Raw genomic sequence first — 27,441 nt, forward strand, 5'->3', positions numbered from 1 at the left:
GAAGGGGATGACAGAGGATGAGATGGCTGGATGGCATCACTGACTCGATGGACATGAGTCTGAGTGAACTCCGGGAGTTGGTGATGGACAGGGAGGCCTGGCGTGCTGCGATTCATGAGGTCGCAAAGATTCAGACACAACTGAGTGACTGAACTGAACTGAATAAAGACTTGGTAAGCCTGGGGACTCCCTGAAGAGTCAGTGGCTAGAACTCAGCTCTTTCACTGCCTGAGCACAGGTTTGATCCCTGATTGGGAAACTAAGATCCCAAAAGCCATGTGACACAGCCAAAAAAAAAAGAATCCATGTAATGACTTTATATAGAGAAATTTATATTTTTTATTCATGAAGTGGTACAATTCTCGTCAATAGTTGAATAAAAAATTTTAAAGTTCTTCAAAATGCAAACCTATTAAGCACAGTTTGCCTCACTAACTCATCTTTTTAAATGACACCATCACAGGTGAGTTTTGCTGAGCTAGCCTGCTAACTTCGGCATCTGCCATAAAACAGGGTAATTACATACCAAGGGGACAAGTAGGAACAGTCTAGGATCATTCTTACTGTCTCTAATTTCCATGCGTACTGATGCCTCCTCCAACCCCCAAATTTCTCTTGACCTCTTCACAGGAAAGAAAAAATTGAAAATGAGGGGGAATTAAGAAAAGAAGCAGTAAAGGCAAAAAAATTATTTTCATCATTTCAGAAGAAGTAGGGGAAAAAACTGGAAGCCTCTCACCATGACCTGAAACACCTTACAACACAGCACTTCAGTTTCAACACTGCTGGCACAAGGAAATTATTAAGACATTTTCCCTGACTCCTTCCAAATAATCCAAGGTCTACAGATAGATTTGGAAACTAGATTGTAGTGTGTGAGAAACTGTGCTGGTTGGAGATACTTGAGAAAGTCTTTGAGGGAGGGAGAAGGTCACAAAAGGCTTTACTGCAGAGATGATGCTCAAACACCATCCCACAGGAGGAGGAGAAGCAGACAAGGACCAGCGGGCTCAAGGGATGGACCTGGGCACAGACGCGCCTAGCCTGCCATTCCCACGCAGTCTCTCTCCGACGCCCGGCGTTCTCTCTGACCAGCTTCTCTGCTAGTTTCTGAGGGAAATTCTAAGACTGCAAGGCTTACACCTACAAACGTCACTTGTGGAGTTTTCATCCACGTCCTGGGGTTCTCGTTAGCATTGCCTGTGGCAACACAATCAGGTTCAGATCAGATCAGATCAGTCGCTCAGTCGTGTCTGACTCTTTGCGACCCCATGAATCGCAGCACGCCAGGCCTCCCTGTCCATCACCAACTCATGGAGTTCACTCAGACTCAAGTCCATCGAGTCGGTGATGCCATCCAGCCATCTCATCCTCTGTCGTCCCCTTCTCCTCTTGCCCCCAATCCCTCCCAGCATCAGAGTCTTTTCCATTGAGTCAACTCTTCACATGAGGTGGCCAAAGTACTGGAGTTTCAGCTTTAGCATCATTCCTTCCAAAGAAATCCCAGGGCTGATCTCCTTCAAAATGGACTGGTTGCATCTCCTTGCTGTCCAAGGGACTCTCAAGAGTCTTCTCCAACACCACAGTTCAAAAGCATCAGTTCTTCGGCGCTCAGCCTTCTTCACAGTCCAACTCTCACATCCATACATGACCACAGGAAAAACCATAGCCTTGACTAGACGGACCTTTGTTGGCAAAGTAATGTCTCTGCTTTTCAATATGCTATCTAGGTTGGTCATAACCTTCCTTCGAAGGAGTAAGCGTCTTTTAATCTCATGGCTGCAGTCACCATCTGCAGTGATTTTGGAGCCCCCAAAATAAAGTCTGACACTGTTTCCACTGTTTCCCCATCTATTTCCCATGAAGTGGTGGGACCAGATGCCATGATCTTCGTTTTCTGAATGTTGAGCTTTAAGCCAACTTTTTCACTCTCCACTTTCACTTTCACCAAGAGGCCTTTGAGTTCCTCTTCACTTTCTGCCATAAGGGTGGTGTCATCTGCATATCTGAGGTTATTGATATTTCTCCCGGCAATCTTTATTCCAGTTTGTGTTTCTTCCAGTCCAGCGTTTCTCATGATGTATACGGCATATAAGTTAAATAAGCAGGGTGACAATATACAGCCTTGACGAACTCCTTTTCCTATTGGGAACCAGTCTGTTGTTCCATGTCCAGTTCTAACTGTTGCTTCCTGACCTGCATACAAATTTCTCAAGAGGCAGATCAGGTGGTCTGGTATTCCCATCTCTTTCAGAATTTTCTACAGTTTATTGTGATCCACACAGTCAAAGGCTTTGGCATAGTCAATAAAGCAGAAATAGATGCTTTTCTGGAACTCTCTTGCTTTTTCCATGATCCAGTGGATGTTGGCAATTTGACCTCTGGTTCCTCTGCCTTTTCTAAAACCAGCTTGAACATCAGGAAGTTCACGGTTCACATATTGCTGAAGCCTGGCTTGGAGAGTTTTGAGCATTACTTTACTAGCATGTGAGATGAGTGCAATTGTGCGGTAGTTTGAGCATTCTTTGGCATTGCCTTTCTTTGGGATTGGAATGAAAACTGCCCTTTTCCAGTCCTGTGGCCACTGCTGAGTTTTCCAAATTTGCTGGCATATTGAGTGCAGCACTTTCACAGCATCATCTTTCAGGATTTGGAATAGCTCAACTGGAATTCCATCACCTCCACTAGCTTTGTTCATAGTGATGCTTTCTAAGGCCCACTTGACTTCACATTCCAGGATGTCTGGCTCTAGGTCAGTGATCACACCATAGCGATTATTTGGGTCATAAAGATCTTTTTTGTATAGTTCTTCTGTGTATTCTTGTCATCTCTTCTTAATATCTTCTGCTTCTGTTAGGTCCATACCATTTCTGTCCTTTATCGAGCTCATCTTTGCATGAAATGTTCCTTTGGTATCTCTGATTTTCTTGAAGCAATCCCTAGTCTTTCCCATTCTGTTGTTTTCCTCTATTTCTTTGCATTGATTGCTGAAGAAGCCTTTCTTATCTCTTCTTGCTATTCTTTGGAACTCTGCATTCAGATGTTTATATCTTTCCTTTTCTCCTTTGCTTTTCACTTCTCTTCTTTTCACAGCTATTTGTAAGGCCTCCCCAGACAGCCATTTTGCTTTTTTGCATTTCTTTTCTATGTGAATGGTCTTGATCCCTGTCTCCTGTACAATGTCATGAACCTCATTCAATAGTTCATCAGGCACTCTATCAGATCTCGGCCCTTAAATCTATTTCTCACTTCCACTGTATAATCATAAGGAATTTGATTTAGGTCATACCTGAATGGTCTAGTGGTTTTCCCTACTTTCTTCAATTTAAGTCTGAATTTGACAATACGGAGTTCATGGTCTGAGCCACAGTCAGCTCCTGGTCTTGTTTTTGCTGACTGTATAGAGCTTCTCCATCTTTGGCTGCAAAGAATATAATGAATCTGATTTCGGTGTTGACCATCTGGTGATGTCCATGTGTAGAGTCTTCTCTTGTGTTGTTGGAAGAGGGTGTTTGTTATGACCAGTGCATTTTCTTGGCAAAACTCTATTAGCCTTTGCCCTGCTTCATTCCATATTCCAAGGCCCAGTTTGCCTGTTACTCCAGGTGTTTCTTGACTTCCTACTTTTGCATTCCAGTCCCCTATAATGAAAAGGACATCTTTTGGGGGTGTTAGTTCTAAAAGGTCTTGTAGGTCTTCATAGAACTGTTCAACTTCAGCTTCTTCAGCGTTACTGGTTGGGGCATAGACTTGGATTACTGTGATATTGAATGGTTTGCCTTGGAAATGAACCGAGATTATTCTGTCATTTTTGAGATTGCATCCAAGTACTGCATTTCGGACTCTTTTGTTGACCATTATTAGGAAAGCATAATCCGATTAGTTCTCAAAGAACAAAGAGTGTTTACTTTGTAGCAAGCCCAAATCTTGTCTTCACTGGTGAAACATGAATAAAACCGAGCACTTCGCCGGTGTGAAACTTAGTTTTCCATCCCATTCTGTAAGACATCTCTAAAGCACTTTTCAGGCAAGTGGGAGACTTATTTCCTTACAAAAAAAACTTTCAGAATAGTTTTCCTTAATACCTGCAGAGAAATCAATATGATTTTTTTTATCAATATAAATATCAATTTCTCTGTTCATATGTTAGTATTCAAAATCCTACCGTGATTTTGCATCAAAATTTTCCAGACACAGCTATAGTTACTGCAAGGTCTCCTGTTGTTAGCACTTCCATTCTAACCCCCAGACGAACCCTGGTGCCTCACAAACATAAATCACCCTTTCCCGAGCTCTCTCCCGTGTCATCCCTTGTAAGAGCCCCATGCGACACCCGCTTTTCAGTTACTGTTTATGAAGCACAAAAATACTAGCAGAGGTGTCCAGGCTATAAATTATCATAGAAGAAAACAATTATGGTACAGAGAAATTCCAAAACTCAACCATAACCAGCTTTGGAATTTGGGGAGAAACTATGGTTTTGAATAAGTTTGTCAAGTACTCAGAAGTGCCTAATATTTCTAAAAGCAATAGCAACAACAAACTCAAGCCTCTCACCATTATGTTAAAGCTGACAAATATCATTGATATTAACTGAAATATCATCAACAAGGAGTATCTAAAACCTAGCAGGCTTTCTTTATTTTTTGAGAATTATCATCATTATATTGTGGTCTCTAGCTTTTGTTTTTGACCTGAAAGCTGAACAACTTGGATCACTCAAAAAAAAAGGGGGGGAAAGATGACCTTGTAAATATCCATGCATTCATTCACACACCTTTACAGCAAGTCCCCTGCATGTGAGTGATTTCTGTTTCGAGAGTGCCTTTGTAAGTCCACTCTGTTCCAAGTCCAACAAAGTTAGTTTAGGTACCCAACCAGCACAACTGGGTACTAGGATTGTACTATAATAGGTTTATAATATTTTCACACAAATAATACACAAAAAACAAATACAAAAAATAAAGAAAACACTTTTAATCTTACAGTACAGTACCTTGAAAAGCATATAGTACAAAACATCAGCGGGCATACAGGGGCTGGCACACACATTGGCATCTCTGAAAGTTCGCAGGTTCGTATGTAGGGGACTTACTGCATTCAGTACTGTTGTGAAGCCCAGGGTAGAAAGCTCAGATGCAAGCCTTAAATATATTCAGTGCGTAAGTTACCTGTTTATAAGCATGAGGACTTGTTCAGCGGTTGAAGGGCATTTTTCATACAAGGTCAAGAATAAAGCTGGTTTCCTGTATCCAGTGTCACCTGGTGTGATCACTGCTGCCACTCACTGCCATTGTAGCCTCAGAGACCACAGCACAACCCTTCTGAGCAGGACAGAGAGAATGGGGGGAGCTCACAGTGTCCTCGGGGAGGTACAGGAGGCTATGGTGTTACCAGGCAAGGAGATGTCTGACTATAGGACCCAGACGCTAGAGGCGAAGCCATTTCAAAGGCAGATGAATGCTCATGACAAGCCTTGGGCTCCAGGGCTTCCCCGTACATCCTGAGAGTCTGAGAACACTTCAAACAAGAAGAAGCCAGCATGCACGAGAACAACCCTTAGTTCCTCCCACCGCCTCTTTGGCCTTCACTGCTGAGCTCCAGTTCCTCCTGCCTCCTCTCACCTAAGATTCCTTGTTCCTCCCACCTTGCTTCTGCCAAGGTTCAGAGAAAACATCCCAGACTTCCCGCTGGCTCAACTGCCAAGGGAGAGGCCGGGGACCGACCGTAGCAGCAGTGGCAGCAACACAGCCCTTGCTTCCCAGACTGGACCAGGAGGAGAAGCACGGAAGGGGCAGCAAGGAGGGGCACCACAGAGGCTCCCCTGTCCGGCTCAGGAAGGCGTGTGGGGGCTCCCTGCTCAAAAGAAAGCACGGGGCAGTGCCCTGAGGTCTTGCTTTTCATTGTACTGCTTGATCACCATGAATGAAGCCCAACAAACCACTGAAACAAGATATTCTAACAACAGTCTTTTCACTTTGCCTCCTAAACTGTGTGCCTGGAAGTGGCAGGTCATAGGTTAGGGAGGCGGGAAACAGAGCCAGCAGAACTGAACACAAGGAGCAGATAAACACGAGAGCAGGCCATAGTCAAGAGGGGCAAAGCCTCAGGCACAGAACTCATACCACACCGCCCTCCGTCCAGGACCGAGGTCGAATGCCTGAGCTTTATCCACTCCCAGGGCAGTCATTATCTACGGCTCAGTGTTGTCCTGAAACATTAAGTGACTCAAGCCCCAGATGTAATGATAAGCTTGCAACATATGGTTTTTACAAATAACATACGGTGATGTGTGACTCTGGAGAAATGCTGACAATCCACAAACACAGTGGAGACCACATGTGATGAACCACGCAGCGGGATACGTCTTCAGGGAGGTGCACTATATTTTTTTTTTTTTTTTTTTTTTTTAGGGAGGTGCACTTTAGGTGGCAAAATACAGAGGGTGTGGTGTAGACGAAAGTTCCAGTTCCTCTCCTTGTACCCGTGTGACTTTCTGCAAGCTACTTAGAATCTTTATGTCTTGATTTGTTCATTTGGAGAAAATGGGGATAATTTCAATAAATTTATGGTTGAGAGGATTATACGTAACATATATGTAAAGTACTTAAAATATAGTAGGTATTTAACAAATGTAGTTATTATTATAATAATAGACTGGAACAATCCTGGAAATTCAGGATGTGTGAGAACTCCACCGATTGTATTTTTCTATCTCTGTATAATTATTCAAGGTCCATCTCAAGTCCCACCAGTTCCAACACCTTCCATATATCATGAACCCGTATTGATTTTTTTCTTTCTTCATAATATCCTTTTATTATATATTTTATGAATTTTCCTTTTATTACATGGAATATTATATAGTCACTACTAAGTCACTCCTATAAGATCTTTTCCACACTGTTTTAAAATTCCCTTTGTATTCAACACACTATAAGACACTCGGTAAGCATGTGATAAATAAGAACTTAATTCATTGTGGTTCAAATAGTATTTTTTGTTGGCCAGACTGTAAACATAATTCATAAATACCTAGGCATTACCCGAATTATCTTTTGGGGAAAAAAATGTTTCATTTTCATATTGTACTATCATCTATATAGAAAATGAAAATCCTAGCTACCTCACAAAGTTATTGTCACTTTATCTTTGTTATTAAACACAGTCATAGCCTTCTGACAGATGGCACAGTTGTAAAGAATCCGCCTGCCAATGCTGGAGTTGAAGGTTCGATCCCTGGGTCTGAAGATGCCTTGGAGAGGGAAATGGCAACCCACTCCAATATTCTTGCCTGGGAAATCTCATGGACAGAGGAGCCTGGCAGGCTACAGTTCATGGGGTCGCAAAGAGTTGGACAAGACTTAGCACTGAAACAATAACATCTCTTATAGAAATGACATTCCCTTAATCTCCCTACTACACATACACACTACAGACACTGAAAAATCAGGATCATTGCCAAGGCTAGACTTGGGAAATAATGAAACATATACCCTTTCCCTCATGCCCTCGCATTCAAATGCCCAGCATGCCCACTAAACACCTCTTCTGTTTTGATCCCCTGACCACTAACAAAAGATGTTCTTTCATAAAGCAAGTAGTGATATTTGTCATTATTCCTTAATCTGAATCTGTTTCTCAGCATCACTTTTCCAGAGAAACTTTCCTTAGTCATCCCTCTAATTGCAAAGAAAAGAGTTTGTCCCTCCGTTAAGGATTTCAACATCAGGAGTAACCGGACAAGTTTTTGAAGATATAGTTCATTATATCCTAATGTAATGACTAGTAAAACCATTTCAAAGCTGTGTGAAAAGATGAGATTTGAAGACACAAATTTAATTCTTACCCTCTCATCTCTCCCCAATATAATGTTAATAGAAATGACACTTTAAAAATTTTATGAGAAAAACTCCATCACAATGGTAAGGAAGTGAGTTATATAAGTACTGGAAATGTTAAGACAGCCAGAGTTTACGTACAAACAGCCATCACAGAGAGTAGTGAGCTTGAGGGAAAAAGTGATGGAGATCCTGCCGCCCTCCCAACCTGAACAGGAAAGCAGAGGATAAAAGTGGCAGGCAGATAGGCAGCACGCCCGGCCAGGAATGGCTTCACATAGGTTCTCTTTGGTTGCTGCAGACTGGCGGAATTCAAGGACAGAGTAACAGTGCGACCTAGAAATTCAGCCCCCAAGGAGGGGACTTGCTGAGATAACAAGACACGTCTTTGGAGCGAGTAGCTGCCTGACAAAAACATGGTCTTGACAGCAAGGGGTTACTAGAAGTTATACATAGAAATACATCATTGGCAAATTTTTGGAAGAATGAATTCCCAAGGTGGCCCTGTTATTAACTGGTGAATAACACAGTGTTTCCCTAGCCAAAACAGGTTAAATGCCTGGCCACAGAGATCCTGCATCAGGTTCAAGGCTTCAAAACACAACCACCATCAGAGGAAAAAAGCAGAACAAATAGGTCAAACGAGAAATGACACACAGAAATGAGTTCTTACCAGGACCTGTCCATGAGAGTGAATCTCATTTGCCGCTCAGACATTTGCATTGCTGAATTAGCAAATTTTAAATGTTGATGACATTTATAAAAGGGATTCAAAAATCAAAGTATGCGCAAGACCGTCTCATAGAATTTTAAAGAACATAATTGAGAGAAATGAAAGACAATTTAAACAGCAGGATTTATCATGCATATGGACTGGAAAACTCTAAATACTACAAATATATCAATTCACCCCAAATTTTTCATTGTTTTTTTTTTGCTATGCCAATCAAAGCCCAGCATTTTTATGTGTATGTCTTTGTAAATCAACAGGTCGATCCTAAAGTTTATATAAAAATAAAGAGGGCCAAGAAGAAAATCTTGAAGTATTAAAAAAAAAAAGTTGACCCTCTTTATTTTTATACAAATTTTAGAATCAGCCTATTGATTTACAAAGACATACACACAAAAATGCTGGGTTTTGACTGGCACAGCAAACGTAAACTGCAAAGCCACAGTACTCAAGAGAAGTGCAAGGATATGCGAGTAGACTGGCAGAACAGAACAGCGGCGGTGCCTCAGTCGCCCAGTCACGACCAACTCTTTCCCGACCCCATGGGCTGTAGCCCTCCAGGCTCCTGTGTCCATGGGATTTCCCAGGCAAGAATGCTGGAGTGGTTGCCATTCCCTTCTCCAGGGGATCTTCCCGACCCAGGGATTGAGCCCAGGTCTCCTGTGCTGCGCGTGGTCTCCTGCATTGTAGGCAGAGTTTTTACCAACTGAGCCACCAGGCAAGCCGTCAGGACAGAACAGAGAAGCCAGAAGTAGATCAACCAACTTGGTCCTGCTTGAAAACAACGGCATCATTAGGTGAAGGTCCAGGCAGGAGAATGTCTTTTCAGTAAGTGTTCTGGATCTACTAGGTATCCATAATTTTAATGACGTCTGACCTGCCTCTTGAGAAATCTGTATGTAGGTCAGGAAGCAACAGTTAGAACTGGACATGGAACAACAGACTGGTTCCAAATAGGAAAAGGAGTTCGTCAAGGCTGTATATTGTCACCCTGCTTATTTAACTTATATGCAGAGTACATCATGAGAAACGCTGGACTGGAAGAAGCACAAGCTGGAATCAAGATTGCCGGGAGAAATATCAATAACCTCAGATATGCAGATGACACCACCCTTATGGCAGAAAGTGAAGAGGAACTAAAAAGCCTCTTGATGAAGGTGAAAGTGGAGAGTGAAAAAGTTGGCTTAAAGCTCAACATTCAGAAAACGAAGATCATGGCATCCGGTCCCATTACTTCATGGGAAATAGATGGGTAAACAGTGGAAACACTGTCAGACTTTATTTTTGGGGGCTCCAAAATTACTGCAGATGGTAACTGCAACCATGAGATTAAAAGATGCTTACTTCTTGGAAGGAAAGTTATGACCAACCTAGATAGCACATTCAAAAGCAGAGGCATTACTTTGCCAACAAAGGTCAGTCTAGTCAAGGCTATGGTTTTTCCTGTGGTCATGTATGGATGTGAGAGTTGGACTGTGAAGAAGGCTGAGCACCGAAGAACTGATGCTTTGGAACTGTGGTGTTGGAGAAGACTCTTGAGAGTCCCTTGGACTACAAGGAGATCCAACCATTCCATTCTAAAGGAGATCAGCCCTGGGATTTCTTTGGAGGGAATGATGCTGAAGCCGAAACTCCAGTACTTTGGCCACCTCATGCGAAGAGTTGACTCATTGGAAAAGACTCTGATGCTGGGAGGGATTGAGGGCAGGAGAAGGGGACGACAGAGGATGAGATGGCTGGATGGCATCACTGACTCGATGGACGTGAGTCTGAGTGAACTCTGGGAGTTGGTGATGGGCAGGGAGGCCTGGCGTGCTGCGATTCATGGGGTCGCGAAGAGTCAGACACGACTGAGCGACTGATCTGATCTGATCTGAGCAAATGAAGAGGAAAAGTAGAACTATTAAATACAAACTGAAAAAATTAATAAGTCAACATATAATAAATATTTATAATGCTGGTTGAAATAACTCATAAACTGTTTTACCAGCAGGATTCAAGATTCACAAAATTAAAATCTGTGGCAGGCTCCCCTCTCCTGCGACAAAGCCTTCCATCTAGTGGTGAGATGGGGAACTGCAGCAATATATCTACAGCCTCGAGGTTCCTGCCTGTTCTTTTGAAATGTTTAGGGATTAAAGCATTATAGGAGGATCTGTGTAGAAGGCAATGGCACCCCACTCCAGTACTCTTGCCTGGAAAGCCCCATGGACGGAGGAGCCTGGTGGGCTGCAGTTCATAGGGTCGCGAAGAGTCGGACACGACTGAGCAACTTCCCTTTCACTTTTCACTTTCATGCATTGGAGAAGGAAATGGCAACCCACTCCAGTGTCTTGCCTGGAGAATCCCAGGGACGGGGGAGCCTGGTGGGCTACAGTCTATAGGGTCATAAAGACGAACACAACTGAGCAACTCAGCACAAGCATACCCTCTATATAGAGTACAGTGGTATAGGAGCTTTATTTCAAGCTCAGGATGTCCAGAAGCAAGCATAAAAGCAGCCATATATAGCCAATTGTGTTAGTTGGATACCTAAGCTAACTTTGTTGGACTTACAATTGTGCTCTGGGAATGGAACTTGTTCGTATGTAGGGGACTTACCGTAGTGTTAAGGTAGGGAAATCACATAACTTACCATTGAAACCCGAGCACGAGGACAGCAGAAGTGAGCCAGGATGGAGCCAACCAAACCAGGACCAAGGCCGTCCCATCACCCAGGCTCCACAAGGGACAGCATGTGGAGAAGGAGACCGAGTCCTCAAACACGGGACTCGGACGGGGCATTTCTCCAGTAAGAAGACTTTGTTTCTGCCATTCCATTCAGCTCTTGAAATTTTCTGAGAAAAAAAGTGACAAGTCAAAGGTAAAGAGGAAAAACTGGATTTATCATAAATACACAAACAAATCTCTCACTCACCACTGACCGAAATACTATTCTGCTTTGTTTTGTTTCTCTCTCACTTTGCCTTTTAAATTTGCAGCAATTTAACCTGGAGGAGACACCCTGAGCAGCGATGCCTGTGCACGTTGACCACTGATGCACTGTGACTCAGAACCCAGTGTGATGCTATTTACAGCGTGTGGTGGGTGCCAGGCTTCCCAGGGCTGAGAGGTGTGGATGTGAATGCATTAGGCAAGCAGCGGTTTGGTCTGAGTCATGTGTCCCAAACACCAGTCTGGAGGCTCAGTGTTCTTGCAACAAGAGGGGGAACAAAAGACCATTGATAAACTCAGAAGAACTTCCAAGTATCAGAAGGAATAAAGACAAGAGAAATGAAAACAAAATACCATCAGAGAACACCTGACGAAAATGTAGAGACTTTCTGGGTTTTTTGAAAGCCAGGTAAAGGATATACCCCTTCCTACTTTGTTCCCCACTTCCTTTATTTTTAAACTCATAGTCTTTAGATTTTGATTAATAGTAGTGTTTTGGAATCGTTTCAGATTTTCGGAAAAATTGAGCAGAGAGGACACAGAGCTTTCACATGCTCTCCTCCCTCCCCCCAGTGTCCTCAGCTGCTAACCCGCCATTAGCAACACACGGGTTACAAATCATAAGCCTGCATTATTTTAGTTATCATTAGTAATTAATTTGATTACTTAACTACATTATCATTAACTAAATTCCATAGCTTACCTCGTGTTCTCTCTGTATTTCGCATCCTCTACACTTGGCCAAGTGTATAATGACGTGTCCTCCAGTTCGGTATCACACAGAATGGTTTCATAGCTTGAAGTGGTGGACACAGGTTGCTTCCGTGTCTTGGCTGTTGTAATAGATGCTGCAATGAACACAGGAGTGCAGATATCAATTTCATTTCCTTTGGATGTATAACCAGAAGTGGGATTGCTGGATCATATGGTAGTTCTACTTTCAATGTTTTTGAAGAACTTCTCTACTATTGTCAATAATGGGTCAATCAACTTCCCACCCATGGTGACCAAGAGCTCCCTTTTATTTAAACTTTTGCCTCTTGAACTTTTGTCTCTTTTTGATGGCGGCCATTCTAACAGGTGTGAGGTGACACTGTGATTTTGATCTGCGTGTCCCTGGCAATCAGCACTGCTGCACACCTGTTTGCATACCCGTTGGCCACGTGCATGCCTTCTTTGGGGAAATGCATATTTAAGTCCCTTGCCCATCTTTTACTGGGATATAATTGACGTATAACATTAACTCTTTGAAAATATCATGTATCAATGCATATATTTGGAATCTAGAAAAATGGTGTAGATAAATTTATTTGCAAAGCAGAAATAGAGACACAATCAGAGAGAACAAACCTGTGGACACCACAGGAGGGAAGAGGGGTGGGGTGGAGAGGAGACTGGGGTTGACACAAATACATTATTGATACAAGACAGGAATAGGTAACTAATGAGAACCTACAGAATAGCTCAGGGAACTCTACTCACTGCTCTGTAGTGACCTAAATGGGAAAGAAATCCAAGGAAGAGGGGATATATGTATATGTAGCTTGATGCTGGGAAAGATTGAAGGCGGGAGGAGAAGGGGATGACAGAGGATGAGATGGTTGGATGGCATCACCGACTCAATAGACATGAGTTTGAACAAGCTCTGGGAGTTGGTGATGGACAGGGAGGCCTGGTGAGCTGCAGTCCATAGGGTCACAAAGAGGTGGACACGAGCTGGTGACTGAAAAACAACAATGGCTGATTCACTTTGCTGTGCAGCAGAAACGAACACAACATTATAAAGCAACTATACTCAAGTTTAAAAAAAAATAGCTCTGTGAGAGAGTGAAAACAGCTATGTTCTCCATACCCAGCACTGGGTGCCCGAGGAGCTCCTGGCTTTGCACAGCAAACGCTCAGGAGCGTGACCCCCTCCTCCGTGCCCAGAGGCTGGTTTAGTCACTGTCTCTCCAAGTCCTGTGTCTCTGCCCAGGGCCCATTGGTGCTCTTGCAGCCCTCTCTGTAATGGTGACCATCAGCTCAATTCCCACCCCTTCGGGGGACTCTGAGGTTCTGGAATGGAAGCTGTGACTGGACACTCACTCTGAGCCTCTGTCAGGGAGGGAGGTCCTACAGCTTATCGGCCACGGTCACCCCCCAGCCCCATGCCTGGTCCCACAGCTCCGCTGAGCTCCTGTACAGCACACACCGGGGGCTGTGGAGAAGGACCCAGCATCCACCAGACAGACTGCCTCTGTTGTCTTTCCTAGATGTTTAAGGTGAAAAGTAGATGCCAAGAAACAACTCATTTTTTCACACCCATCATAGTTGCGCCATGGTTCTCATAGTTCTGCAGTTGAACTTGTTGGGTTATCCGTGAGCTAGGCCAAGGTGGCTTCCTGGCTTTGTGCCGCATGACAGATGCTGGGATATCCACGACTTAGGCCAAGGTGGTTTCCTGGCTTTGTGCCGTGTGACAGATGCACTCGGTAAAGGATCGTTAGAAGAGCATGTGCAGCCACTCAGTGCCATGGGGCAATGTCACATGGTATTTTAAGGAGGTGTTCTTCAGTTTTATACTCTCTGGAAATCATTGCTTGCTTGCTACTTTATATTTTATTATTAAAGAATAAGGGCTTCCCTGGTGGCTCAGTCACTAAAGAATCCCCCTATAATTCAGGAGATTGCCGGCAGCACAGGAAACCAGGTTCAATCCCTGGGTCTGGAAGTTCCCTGGAGAAGGAACTGTCAATCCACTCCAGTATTCTTGTCTAAAAATCCCATGGACAGAGGAGCATGGTGGCTACTGTATAGGGTGTCAGAAAGAGTCAGACATGACTGAGCACATGCACCCTTCAGGGTCCCAATTCAGTTCAGTTCAGTTCAGTCCAGTGGCTCAGTTGTGTCGGACTCCTTGCCACCCCATGAATCACAGCACGCCAGGCCTCCCTGTCCATCACCAACTCCCGGAGTTCACTCAGACTCACGTCCATCGAGTCGGTGATGCCATCCAGCCACCTCATCCTCTGTCATCCCCTTTTCCTCCTGCCCCCAATCCCTCCCAGCATCAGAGTCTTTTCCAGTGAGTCAACTCTTCGCATCAGGTGGCCATAGTACTGGAGTTTCAGCTTTAGCATCGTTCAGATCAGATCAGATCAGATCAGTCGCTCAGTCGTGTCCGAATCTTTGCGACCCCATGAATCGCAGCACGCCAGGCCTCCCTGTCCATCACCAACTCCCGGAGTTCACTCAGACTCACGTCCATCGAGTCAGTGATGCCATCCAGCCATCTCATCCTCTGTCATCCCCTTCTCCTCCTGCCCCCAATCCCTCCCAGCATCAGAGTCTTTTCCATTGAGTCAACTCTTCACATGAGGTGGCCAAAGGACTGGAGTTTCAGCTTTAGCATCATTCCTTCCAAAGAACACCCAGGACTGATCTTTAGAACGGACTGGTTGGATCTCCCTGCAGGCCAAGGGACTCTCAAGAGTCTTCTCCAACACCACAGTTCAAAAGCATCAATTCTTCGGCGCTCAGCCTTCTTCACAGTCCAACTCTCACATCCGTACATGACCACAGGAAAAACCATAGCCTTGACCAGACGAACCTTTGTTGGCAAAGTAATGTCTCTGCTTTCGAATATGCTATCTAGGTTGGTCATAACTTTCCTTCGAAGGAGTAAGCGTCTTTTAATCTCATGGCTGCAGTCACCAACTGCAGTAATTTTGGAGCCCCCAAAAATAAAGTCTGACAGTGTTTCCCCTGTTTCTCCATCTATTTCCCATGAAGTAATGGGACCGGATGCCATGATCTTCGTTTTCTGAATGTTGAGCTTTAAGTCAATTTTTTCACTCTCCACTTTCACCTTCATCAAGAGGCTTTTTAGTTCCTCTTCACTTTCTGCCATAAGGGTGGTGTCATCTGCATATCTGAGGTTATTGATATTTCTCCCAGCAATCTTGATTCCAGCTTGTGTGGATCATGGAAAAAGCAAGAGAGTTCCAGAAAAACATCTATTTCTGCTTTATTGACTATGCCAAAGCCTTTGACTGTGTGGATCACAATAAACTGTGGAAAATTCTGAAAGAGATGGGAAGAACAGACCACCTGATCTGCCTCTTGAGAAATTTTTATGCAGGTCAGGAAGCAACAGTTAGAACTGGACATGGAACAACAGACTGTTTCCAAATAGGAAAAGGAGTACGTCAAGGCTGTATATTGTCACCCTGCTTATTTAACTTAGCATCATTAGGGAAGTTGAAAACCCATCCTTGTCCGCCACCACTGGCAATAGTAAGATGGTGGCCCATCACTGCAGAGGGAATCAATGATGGTCTTGGAACTGACTGTTCTAAGACAGTGTAAGAGAAGGGGGATTTGAGGGACTCTTGTGTTCAGCCCTCTGAGAGAGTTCTGGAAGGAAGCATTCGTCAGGATGACACTGAGAAGGCAGTGAATGTATTATGGACACTATTATCTGATCATCACTTTATGTTATCATAAATAGAAATTAAGGAGGATTTCTTTTTTAAAAAAGGATGTGAGAGTTGGACTGTGAAGAAAGCTGAGTGCCAAAGAATTGATGCCTTTGAACTGTGGTGTTGGAGAAGACTCTTGAGAGTCCCTTGGACTGCAAGGAGATCCAACCAGTCCATTCTGGAGATCAGCCCTAGGATTTCTTTGGAAGGAATGATGCTAAAGGTGAAACTCCAGTACTTTGGCCACCTCATGCAAAGAGTTGACTCATTGGAAAAGACTCTGATGCTGGGAGGGATTGGGGGCAGGAGGAGAAGGGGACAACAGAGGATGAGATGGCTGGATGGCATCACTGACTCAATGGACATGAGTCTGCATGAACTCCGGGAGTTGGTGATGGACAGGGAGGCCTGGCGTGCTGCGATTCATGGGGTCGGAAAGAGTCGGACACGACTGAGCTACTGAACTGACTGAACTGAACTGAATAGCATGTGGGGTCTTAATTTCCTGACCAGGGATCAAACCCCATGCCCCCTGCAGTGGAAGCTCTGAATCATAACCACTGGACCACTAGGGAAGTCCTTAAGAAATTTTTCTAATAAAATATTGTGATTGATGTCTGTTTTTTTCTGTTGTGAATTTTTCTCATTGCATTATTGTGAATATTGAGGGCTTCCTGGTGGCTTAGCAGTAAAGAATCCACCTGCCAATGCATAAGATACCGGTTCTATCCCTGGGTTGAGAAGAACCCCTAGAGAAGGAAATGGCAATACCTTTCCTGGAGAAGGAAATACCCACTCCAGTATTCTTGCCTGGAAAATCCCATGGGCAGAGGAGCCTGGAGGGCTATGGTCCATGAGTAGCAAAAGAGTTGGACACAACTTAGTGACTAAACAACTAAACACTATTGAGAAAGAGAGAGAAGGATGGAGGGAGGGAGGGAGGGAGAGAAAGAAAAATCTGATTCAATTTAGAGCCTAAAAAGATTTAGCCAAAGATTCTACTAAAATGTGCACTGAATCAGACTTCTACTTATCCAGTCTTTTCTCATATGTATTGAGTTGCTGCAGAGTACTAAAAATCCTCCAAGAATTTAAGGCATTTCATGTATTTATTATAGTCAATACAGAATTCATGATGTTATATTTACATATACAAGGAAAATAACAGATTTTAAGATCCAGCCAAAGTTGAAGCCTTTACATTGGTCTTCCAAAGGTAAAGTGGCCACTTAACCAAGAGCTCACTGATACAAACAAGTCAAGAAAATCTAATCTTCTAAACTATTTCCCACTGACTGGATCATATCACCCAGACAGCACTTAAACGAGGCCCCAAAGATGAGAGACAGAGGCTTGTGTGTAGCTGTAGCTTTTTCCATGATGACCATCATCTGAGGCTTCACCAACTCATGAGATAAGCCAGATGTCCCAGCCCCATTTTTCAGAGGCGCAAACTGAGGCACGGGGGAGGGTGAGGTGTGACCCACGTTTAGTCGCGGTTGCTCAGTGCCCTCCCCTGTGACCCTGAGCCTTGCTCCACCCACTCTGCTCAGGGAGAGGCCAGCTTGCCACAGAAGAGAATTGTGTTGGTGTGAAAGTGCTTGATGAAGAACAGGAAGGGGTGGTTCGCCACGAACTGAGCTCGGATGGGAAGTCTTTTTACTACCAGGACGTCGCCAGTGGCCGCAGCTGCCTCCGTGCCCTCCTCGTTGACCTCCACGTAGGACTTGTGGATGACCTTTGATACAAAGAGGCCCTTGACTGGTGATATTCCAGAGAGATCTGCTTTGACCTGGCTGAAGATGTCTGTCATCCCGAGGGACTCTAACAGGGAATTGAGCTCGTACTTGATCTCCAGTTTGAATTTCGGGAGATGCACTTCCACGTCCCTCTCCACCATGTTGGGCGGGCTGGTCCATTCCTGAAAGGTCTTCGAGTTCAGCTGCTTTTCTACCTAAGAGACAAAACACGGGTGGAGCCCACAGGAGCTGAACACACGCCCTGAATGTTCAATGCTATTTGCTTTCTGATTGGCGTCAACAATTCAACATCAATTTCTTCTCTACCTTTAAAATGTACTCAAGTCCTGTCTGAATAAAACAAAAACCTCATGTGCGGCCACACCTCCCCTCTTCTCCTGTCTACTTCTCACTGATACTTCATAATTAAACTTGTCAATGTGTATCCTACACCCTTTTGCCTCATTTCCTCAGCAGGGAGGCATCTCTTAAACTCCCTCTATTGCCGTGAAGTCCTTGTGCCCCATTTCCTGGAGGAATTCAACCATGTCTTCTGGGCACGCACATCTGAAACATGAGTCACGTCTCCTTTATGAGCTGATTTTGCCGCTCTAATCCCATGTCCTGCCCTCATTGTGCCAGAAGCTTCTGAACCCAGGATGTCCTCTGCCTTCACCCAGCAATTCAGTTCCTGGGTCTATGCTTCGATTTCCCCCCAAGCAGTCTCAAAACTCAGACCTCTCACCCTACATCCAGTTTCAAGAGTTTCTGAAACCCTTCAAATTCTACCCTTGGTCATTTGAAACTCTCTGTTCAGACCTCCCTGCAGCTCCAAACCAGTATGTCAAACCCCATCAATCTATTACAAGAGTTGAAAACTTTTTTGTCACATTTTCCCCCATCCTGACAGTATAAAATCAGACATAAAATGAAGGTGGTTTAATTCTTAAGCCTCTTTTCCCTCTGTGCTTCTCTGCCCTGATCCACGTCACCACGACTTCATGTCAGACCCCCCTCGCTGCCTCATACTTCCAAGGCGTTGGCATGTGTCCCTTTCTCTGGCTGGAGCAACAGGCGCTGCCTTTGTTCCTCTTCATCTCCTACTTATCCAGTGAGGCTGGCATCGAGATTGCTCAACTAGGGTGCCTTCCTGACTTCCTCCCTCACATCTGGACTCTGTTCTTCCTTTTCTGCAGGGTCTGTCACAGCGCTCCCTACACATTCAACTCTGTGTTGTAACCACAGATTCGTCTGTGTTTCCAGGACATAGCAGTTTTCAGCATGCTGTGGACACTCAATGTTTGGTGTATGAATGAATAAATGAACAATTAAATACATGAATCCCAATTTAATAAAAACCACTTCTGGGATGTCCCTGGCAGTCCAGTGCTTAAAACTCCACCCTTTCAATTCAGGGGGCACGGGTCTGATCCTAGTTGGAGAATAAAACCCCACATACTTCAGGGCACAGCCCAAAGGTAAAAAAGACCACTTCTAAACTGCTTCCAAGTGCTCTATGCCTCCAGGTATCTTTCACTGAAGCCCACAGACCTCCAGAGAACTGAGCTCCCCCTGCAGTGACCACACCTCTGCCACACGTGTTCTTACAGCCCAGACTGTGCTGCTCTTCCTAGAGCTCCAGAGCACACATCCCAGCCCAGGGATGTCCAGAAGACTTCCCTACTTTCCCAACCTAGGGATCAGACCCAGGTCTCCCACACTGCAGGCAGATTCTTTACTGTCTGAGCCACAAGGGAAGCCCGCTATAGCAAGGGGTTTCCCAAACGTCCAATGACCAGTGTGTGTGTGTGTGTGTGTGTGCATCTGTGTGTGTGTGTGAACTGGTACCTCAGGCACTTCTGCCTCCAGATGCCCTTTTTTAAAAGGAAGAATAGATTGTTCTCCCTAAATACATCATCCTGAAGTCAGGGACTTCTGGATGTCCGCCCTTTGCTCTCACAGCACCTGGCAGAACTGCTGAACCTGATAGAATCAGTGACAGGCAACACTATGGTCACGAAACACACATCGTGTGCGTGCGCGCACACACCCGCGTCTTCACTGCACATTAGCATTAAACACACATCGTGTGCATGCGCGCACACACCCGCGTCTTCACTGCACATTAGCATTAAACACACATCGTGTGCGTGTGTGCACACACCCGCGTCTTCACTGCACATTAGCATTAAACACACATCGTGTGCGTGTGCCCACACACCCGCGTCTTCACTGCACATTAGCATTCTCACCTGGCCTACGTCAGCCGTGCCCACTGGAAGCAGAATGATCGTACCGAGTGTGCTGTTGACATAGGGCAGCTGCAAGACCTGCACCTGTGTCTCCTCGACGAGCCAGTTTAAACTCCCCGTCCGGTGCATCAGCTCCACAGTCACACGTTTACCCTATATTTAAAACAAAAAGCTGTAATTCGATGGTACAGTTACATGCGTGTGTGTACAGGTACACATACTGATTTTCCTTTCAGAATAACAAGGGTAACCGCATTAGCGCCAGAAAGGCATGGGTAAAACAGAAATGACAGAATACAGCCTGTATGGCACTGCTTTGCAAAGGTTATAAGTTTTTTTAATTTTAAAATGTTTGTGTTCAGATAATATACTTACTAATAAAAACGATAACATATATGTTTCCCCAAAACAAAGGCAAGGTCTCTAGATAAAGTGATTTATGTGGGAAAATGAGATTATAGGGTCATCTCCTTTTTTTGGATCTGATTCGAGACTTTCTGGGAGAAAAATAGTACGACTAACTTTGCTGTGTTTCTAGAGAAACTATTTAATAGAAAAAGCATGTCTGGGAAGAATGTAGACCCCCAGAAGAACAGTAAGAAAAGGACGAACTTTCTTCTGTTCCTGATCACCCCATTGAGAAAGGTTACCATCACTTCATGGGAGCAACAGAAACAAAATTCATGGAAACACAAAGCCTAGAACCAGTATTTTCACTGAAACTTTCTAAATTGTCTTTAATGGATATGGCATTCTCCGAAATTGATCATCCACCTGAAAATAAAATACTTACCTTTCTTAACTGAAAAGGGGTTTTAAATGTTTCTCGTTCCTGAAATTTATTCTGCCATTGTCCTTTGAAATATATGGCATTCACCAAGACCATGACACAGGAGGGCTCAATCGTGCCTTTTCCAAAGAGGTTAGTGACTTTTCCTTGTAACAACAACAACAAAAAAAAAGAATAAATAATATACTTGGATTTGAACTTATTGATAGTAGAGAGTTGAAGAGTTACAAGAAATTTGGGGCCTTTGTTAAGGCTAATTATAGATTTGAGATCCCAGAAGAATTCCCTCATCTGTGGCCATAAAGCATGTTCTTGTGAAATGAAGTTTATTTCAAAGAATATTGAATGCTTTGTTACATCTAATCAGAAGCTGGCATTCAAGGAATACCAAGTATGTTAGGTATGAATCAACCTGTCTTTAAACTAGTCATATCCCATGCTTTCTTATACATAACTGCTTTTTAAAAAATTCTACAATCATCTCCCATGGTGTGTCAGTCGCTCAGTCGCGCCCCAATCTTTGTGACCTCTGCACTGCAGCCCGCCAGGCTCCTCTGTCCACAGGATTTTTCAGGCAAGAATACGGAGTGGGTTGCCATTTCCTTCCCCAGGGGATCTTTCTGACCCAGGGATCAAACTTGAGTCCCCTGCATTGCAGGCAGATTCTTTACCATCTGAGCCACCAGGGAATCATCTCCTGTGGCTTACTTTTCATATCTATCAGGCTCTATAGTTACCAGTACCTCACCAATTGCAAATATGTTACATATTCCAAAGACACACCGGTCCTTTCAGTATGCTAACCAACATTTGAAATAAAAATGTATCTGAAAAATCAGGATTTATAAAACTATACCAAGAATTTCTTACTGTAAATATATTGATCAAGATGGAACACCAAGCCTTCTTGGAGCATTTTGGAGTGTTGCAATTTATATCATTTTTTTGGAATATAATCTATCATACAATATGAAACAGGAGTATATGAAATATCAGACTCTAAGCTTGATGAGAGCTTTCATTTTTATTGAACTTTTGGGCCAAACATAATACCTAGCATGTAATAACAATGATGAACATCATTTGATTATATATATACATATGTGTATATATATATATACACAAATGAATGGATAAATAAATACACAAATTAATGACAAAATAACGATAACAGTCTAAACAAATACACAGCATGTGGATCTGTAATGACAGACAACACTAATCAATCTACGCTCAAAATTTTTACAAAACTTTTATGTGCCAGGCATTATTCTAGGCACAGAGCCCTAAACTGAGGCCAGAACACTAATCTAAACAAGCGCATCTAGCTTCTTCCTTAACGTTAACTCAGCAAGTTTATCAACACAGCTCGAATAAAGTTTGGAGACATGTGGTTGACTTATCCTCATCAGCAGTTTTACTTTCAACCCAAGCATTGATGGTTTTCCTTGTTTCTTCTGCAGACCGTTCAAAATCAACAGTTTGCAGCCTGGCTTGATACAATTTCTCAGAACAGTGTAAGTATTGCTGTAAAAGAAAGGATAGTTGCATAACACCAAAAAAATAGTGCAAGGAAAGTTACTGCTTAACTGGATTCTTTTGTGCCTGAATCCAGGGAAAGCTTAACTGAGAGTAAAATCTGGCCCTAGACCCAGTTCTTGCCCTGAGCTGCATCCAGCTGTGGCTGGAACATGCTTACGTGACTGCTCACAGCCCATGCGGTGGGAATTTCTCCAGACAGAATCCTGAGATATCCGTATCTTCTGACACAGACCGAGACAACCTAATGAAACTAATGGGGAGCTTCTCAAGTCAGCTTCTCATGTCAGATGTAATCATCCTTGTCTCAAGTCAACATCTATTTACAATTACACCCAGATGGTGACAATTTGAGGGAGACAAAAGAATGAGAGAGGGGCCCACAGTTGTTAATCCCCTTACTTCAGGTCCTGTCCATAAACATTCTCTTTACGCTTCTAGGGCTATAGAAGGAAATACCTCTGAAATATCTATGATACCAAGATGGGCCACACTAAGTTGCAAAAACTCTGACAATCCAAAGCTTGTTGAGTATAAGACGTAGACTGCACCACCAGGCTAGGGAAGAACATTAGAAATTCAAGGCTGCATTTCACTTCACCCAGCTGACATTTAAGTTGTCATTGCCCAGTTGCTCAGTCATGTCCAACTCTTTGTGACCCCCATGGACTGCAGCACAGCAGGCTTCCCTGTCCTTCACCATCTCCCCGAGTTTACCCAAACTCATGTCCATTGAGTCAGTGATGTCATCCAACAATCTCATCCTCTGTCTTCCCCTCCTGCCTTCAATCTTTCCCAGCATCAGGGTCTTTTCCAATGAGTCAGCTCTTCTCATCAGGTGGCCAAAGTATTGGAGCTTCAGCTTCAGTCCTTCCAGTGAATATTCAGGGTTGATTGACATCTAAGTCACACTGGTCAAACCAAAGCTGTGTCACTGAATCTAGGATTTCACCTCAATCATTGCAGGATAATGTAGTATTTAATATACAAGAAGATGAGTTTAGATAGAGGCCAAATCTAGGCTGTGTCACTTTATGTCTATGGCCTTTATAGAATCTGCTTCATGATTGTAGAGCTGGTAACAATTTTATGGTTACATCTTACAGGGCTGTGTAAGGAATATATGAGATTGAGTAGAATGGCTGGCACATAAGAAACACTCAGTAAAACTGTATATGTTACTGCCATTGGAAAATGGCATCATTAGTGTTAGAATTTGGGAACTAGAAAGAACGTAGTCTAATCCTCTCATTTTACAGGTGAAAGATATTTGTCCAAAGTCATGCCTCAATGGGAACAGCTCTCTTGGCTCCCAGCCCAGTGTACTTTCCATTAACTCTCAATATTCTGCCATTAAGGACCTTTGAAGGAGAGATGAGAAATATGTTTTGTTTTCTTTCTGGCTCATAAGGGATAATTATTACCAAATTTGTTTTGTGTTTCATCCACGACCTTACTCTTGGGCAACACGGGTGATTTGCAGGAAGTTATGTGACATTTCACAACCTTAAATAGGAGTTTGGTAAAAACCATTTCACTGAGACTCTATTTCCGCTCAAATGTAATCTCATGAAGATGAATATCATGTGACACTTCTTATCCTTCATTTTAGTTTATAATGTGAAATTCAGAGGATGCCAAGAAGGCTGTTGGCAACTGTTCCAAAGGGCCTTGCCTCAAGGAATCAGCGCCTTGTCCCGTAGGGTCTGCTGGCGATGCTGAGGGTGTAGGTAGAGTCCGGCCGATTGATCTGGGAGAAAAGGACTCCTAAGTCTGAGTGAATCCTTCCAGCTTGGTTGCACTGAAGCACCAGTAAATAAAGAATGGAGTATTAAATTGCTTGATTTCTTGCCATTAGAGAGTAAAAATAATGTGAAAGCAACAACCAGACAGCAGGGCGTTTGCCTCTGAATAGAAGGGCAGTGAATACGAACAAAGCAAGAGCTGGAAGCTGAAAGCCTTCTCCTTCTCCAGGTTTCCTCTCCCACAATAATCTCAGCACTCTGGGACTTTGGCTACAGACCGTGTGCAGAATTGTAAACTACCACAAACACACAAGGACTTGTCAGCTCTCGTGGTTTAACCCAAAACCAGACATTTTAATGAAGAGATCCTAGTGGGGATTTTCAGAGCGATGATCCAAGTGTGACTGTTGCCTTTGTGCCTAAAGAATCATTTTCCTTCTCTATCTATCATGCTCCTTTTAATGTCTCCATTTTCTATATGATCATTTAATCAAATACTGAGCTCTTTATTGAACTGACCTGACACACCCATCTGTCCATCACAGAAGCAATTCACTTAAGCACATGTTTTGTTTTGTTTTGTTTCTTTTTTAATTGAAGGATAGTTGCTTTGCTGACTTTTGCTGTTTTCTGTCAGACCTCAGCATGAATCCGCCACAGGTACACATATATCCCCTCCCTCCTGAACCTCGCTCTGCTTCCCTCCCCGTCCCACCCTCGAGGTTGGTGCAGAGTCCCTGTTTGAGTTCCCTGGGACATACAGCAAATTCCCGTTGGCTATCTATTTTGCATATGGTCATGTAAGTTTCCACGTTACTCTCTCCATACATCTCACCCCCTCCTCCCCTCTCCCGCCTCCTCCTCTTCAATTTGATGCATCTGAGTTCATGGGAACTGTAGGGATGGGGGAGCCTGGTGGGCTGCCGTCTACGGGGTCGCACAGAGTCGGACACGACTGAAGCGACTTAGCAGCAGCAGCAGCAGCAGGGTTTATGCCTCTATTGCCCAAAGTGAACGTTCCTAAACTATGGGCTCCAATCTCCTAACAATAAGGGTTCCATGAAGCAAGTACTCTGTGGCTCTAGGCATGTATGTCTTTCCTCAATCACAATCAAGCATACATATGTTTCCATGTGGCAGTTCTATCTAGTTTTGAGGTCAAAAGGCATCCTTTTATTAGAAAGAACAGAGACCGCAGTCCTGGAGCACGTGGGTTGGATGACATCAGGCCCTGTTTTCCTGCTATAGAATTAAAAGGTAAAGCATCAGGTTCTTTCTCAGTCCCCTCATTGGACTGAAGACCTGACCCTACATAGAAGAGCCTGGCAGACTCACCATGGGGCACAGTTCATAAGAGAACAGAAAGCTGAATGAGGATGACAAAAATCAGATGATAAAATCTGGGGGGCTTTACTGTGGTTGTTACTACCATTGCATTAATCCTATTGGCCAGTCACCCTCAGGAGGATTAAAGGAGGAAACCGAGGATTCATCACTCACGTGCTTATGAATCAATAAAGTGCTCTGCCACTCAACGCCTGGACTATATTATTTCTTGGTGCTCTTTATCAAAGAGCATTTGACAGCTCAGCAGAGATATTATCATACCTTAGCTAAGGCCTTGAACTCTGGTCCTGATGGTTCTACAATATGATTAAAGTGAAGCACCTAGAAAACAAATGAGATAGACTGGCATCAAAAGGAACACACAGTCTACAGAGACTGACAGCTACAAGGTTTTCCACTTGAGATAAAGACCTAGTAAGAACTAATGTTTAATGATGTTACATCCAAATCCTGAACTAAGCCTTTGCATATCTTACTTAATCCTCCCGACAACTTTTAAAGTAGATACTATTATCCTCATTTTCTGTTAGGGAAATTGAGTTCATGAGGTTAATCCACTTGGCCCTGACCCGCATTGCCTGTCTGGCGCCAGGCCCTGAGCTCCGCTCACAGACTCTTCAGCCCCTCCGCCACTGTCGCCAGGCAGGCACTGATAGCTCCTCCGGGGCTGTGCAAACGCCTCATGGTTTCCCGCTAAATTATTTATTTAAATGCAAGAAAATCCTAAAAGTGCATCAAATATGGAATAAAGGACAAGCAATAATAAGATGTGCAAATACCCTGGGAGTTGTTAAGTGATATCCTTCTAGACTTTTCACAGCAAAAAAAAAAAAAAAATGCTCCTCTGTCCATGGAATTTTCCAGGCAAGAATACTGGAGTGGGGTGCCATTTCCTCCTCCAGGGGATCTTCTCTCCCAGGGACTGAGCCTGCACCTCTTGCATCTCCTGCTCGGCAGGCAATCTTTACCATTGGTGCCACCTGGGAAGCCGTATATACATACATATGTATACACATGTGTGAATGTATGTATACGTATATACATACATATGTATACACATGTGTGAATGTATGTATGCGTATGTATGGTGGGAAACCACTGCATATCAGCCTATGCCGCCCGTTCTTCCTTCGTCTCAGGTTAGTCTGTTTCCCATCTGTAAAATGGGGATAACAATTCCTACCCCTAACACACAGGGCTGGTATGAACTTCAAATGCATAAATGAGCACTGTGAAAAACTGGATAACTTTTAAACAGTCATTTTTTTTTTTACTGAATTTGGTCATTTGTTTAAACTCCATTATTTTTTCATTTGAAATATAATTATTCTACAACACTGTGTTAGTTTCTGATAGAGACTCATTTTATTGTAAATTAAAACTGTAGAGGGCAAGAATCACACCATATATGTGTTCTCTAGCATGTTTAAACCACTGTAAAGATAAACTATGAGAGTAAGTTTCGGTCATTTACGTGTGAAAGCGCTGATGGCAAGGGAGAGACCGCGCGTGGCTGCATTGTGCTATTTGCATTGTAACGCGTAGCGTATCTAAGCTATCAGTCATAAGAAACATGCTTTGCCCACGTGTGGTTCTTTCACAGGATGGCAGTGTTTTCTGGGTATAGAGTGTAAGTCATTCTGAGGAAGACCCCAGGCCACCTGGGGCTCCTGCTGTGCCCAGTACCTTCTCCATCTGCTCTGCGCTGTTCCCTCTGGCTCCCAGGAGCATCACACTAAGAGCATAAAGAAGACTCAGTGGGGAGAAGAAGACGTTGTCTCCTGCGTGGTTATAGTTCAGCTCCTTGAACACATCCAGACAAAATTCAACGTTTGCTGTGCTGAGGGAATCCATTTTCAGCAAAGCCCTACCTGAGAATGAAAGGGAAAAAAAATATCTCAGACTTACCTGGAGGCAAAGATAATATCGAGCATTCAGTTGTGACCTTCCGTGAACGGAAGCGTCTGAGCCCACTGCTTCATGAGGAGTTACAGCCTGCTGTCACACTCTCTGAGGAGCTAATAAACGCTAGGGTGGGGGAGGGCCTTCACAGTAGTTCTTTAT

The 27,441-nt window shown here is 43.7% G+C and overlaps 1 protein-coding gene across 1 annotated transcript; it reads right to left on the reverse strand.

Moving 5' to 3' along the window:
- Nucleotides 1-16,913: 16,913 nt before the first annotated feature.
- LOC102405134 (serpin B11) lies at nt 16,914-27,231 on the reverse strand. Its single transcript, XM_006080868.4, is given in 7 exon segments — nt 16,914-17,919; nt 19,957-20,109; nt 20,750-20,897; nt 22,161-22,273; nt 23,943-24,086; nt 25,639-25,698; nt 27,064-27,231. Coding segments are annotated over 7 exon segments (1,191 nt in total). The 3' UTR covers nt 16,914-17,514.
- Between the last annotated feature and the right edge of the window lie 210 nt (nt 27,232-27,441).

The sequence above is a fragment of the Bubalus bubalis genome, chromosome 22 (genome assembly GCF_019923935.1).
Source record: "Bubalus bubalis isolate 160015118507 breed Murrah chromosome 22, NDDB_SH_1, whole genome shotgun sequence".
Classification (NCBI taxonomy): domain Eukaryota; kingdom Metazoa; phylum Chordata; class Mammalia; order Artiodactyla; family Bovidae; genus Bubalus; species Bubalus bubalis.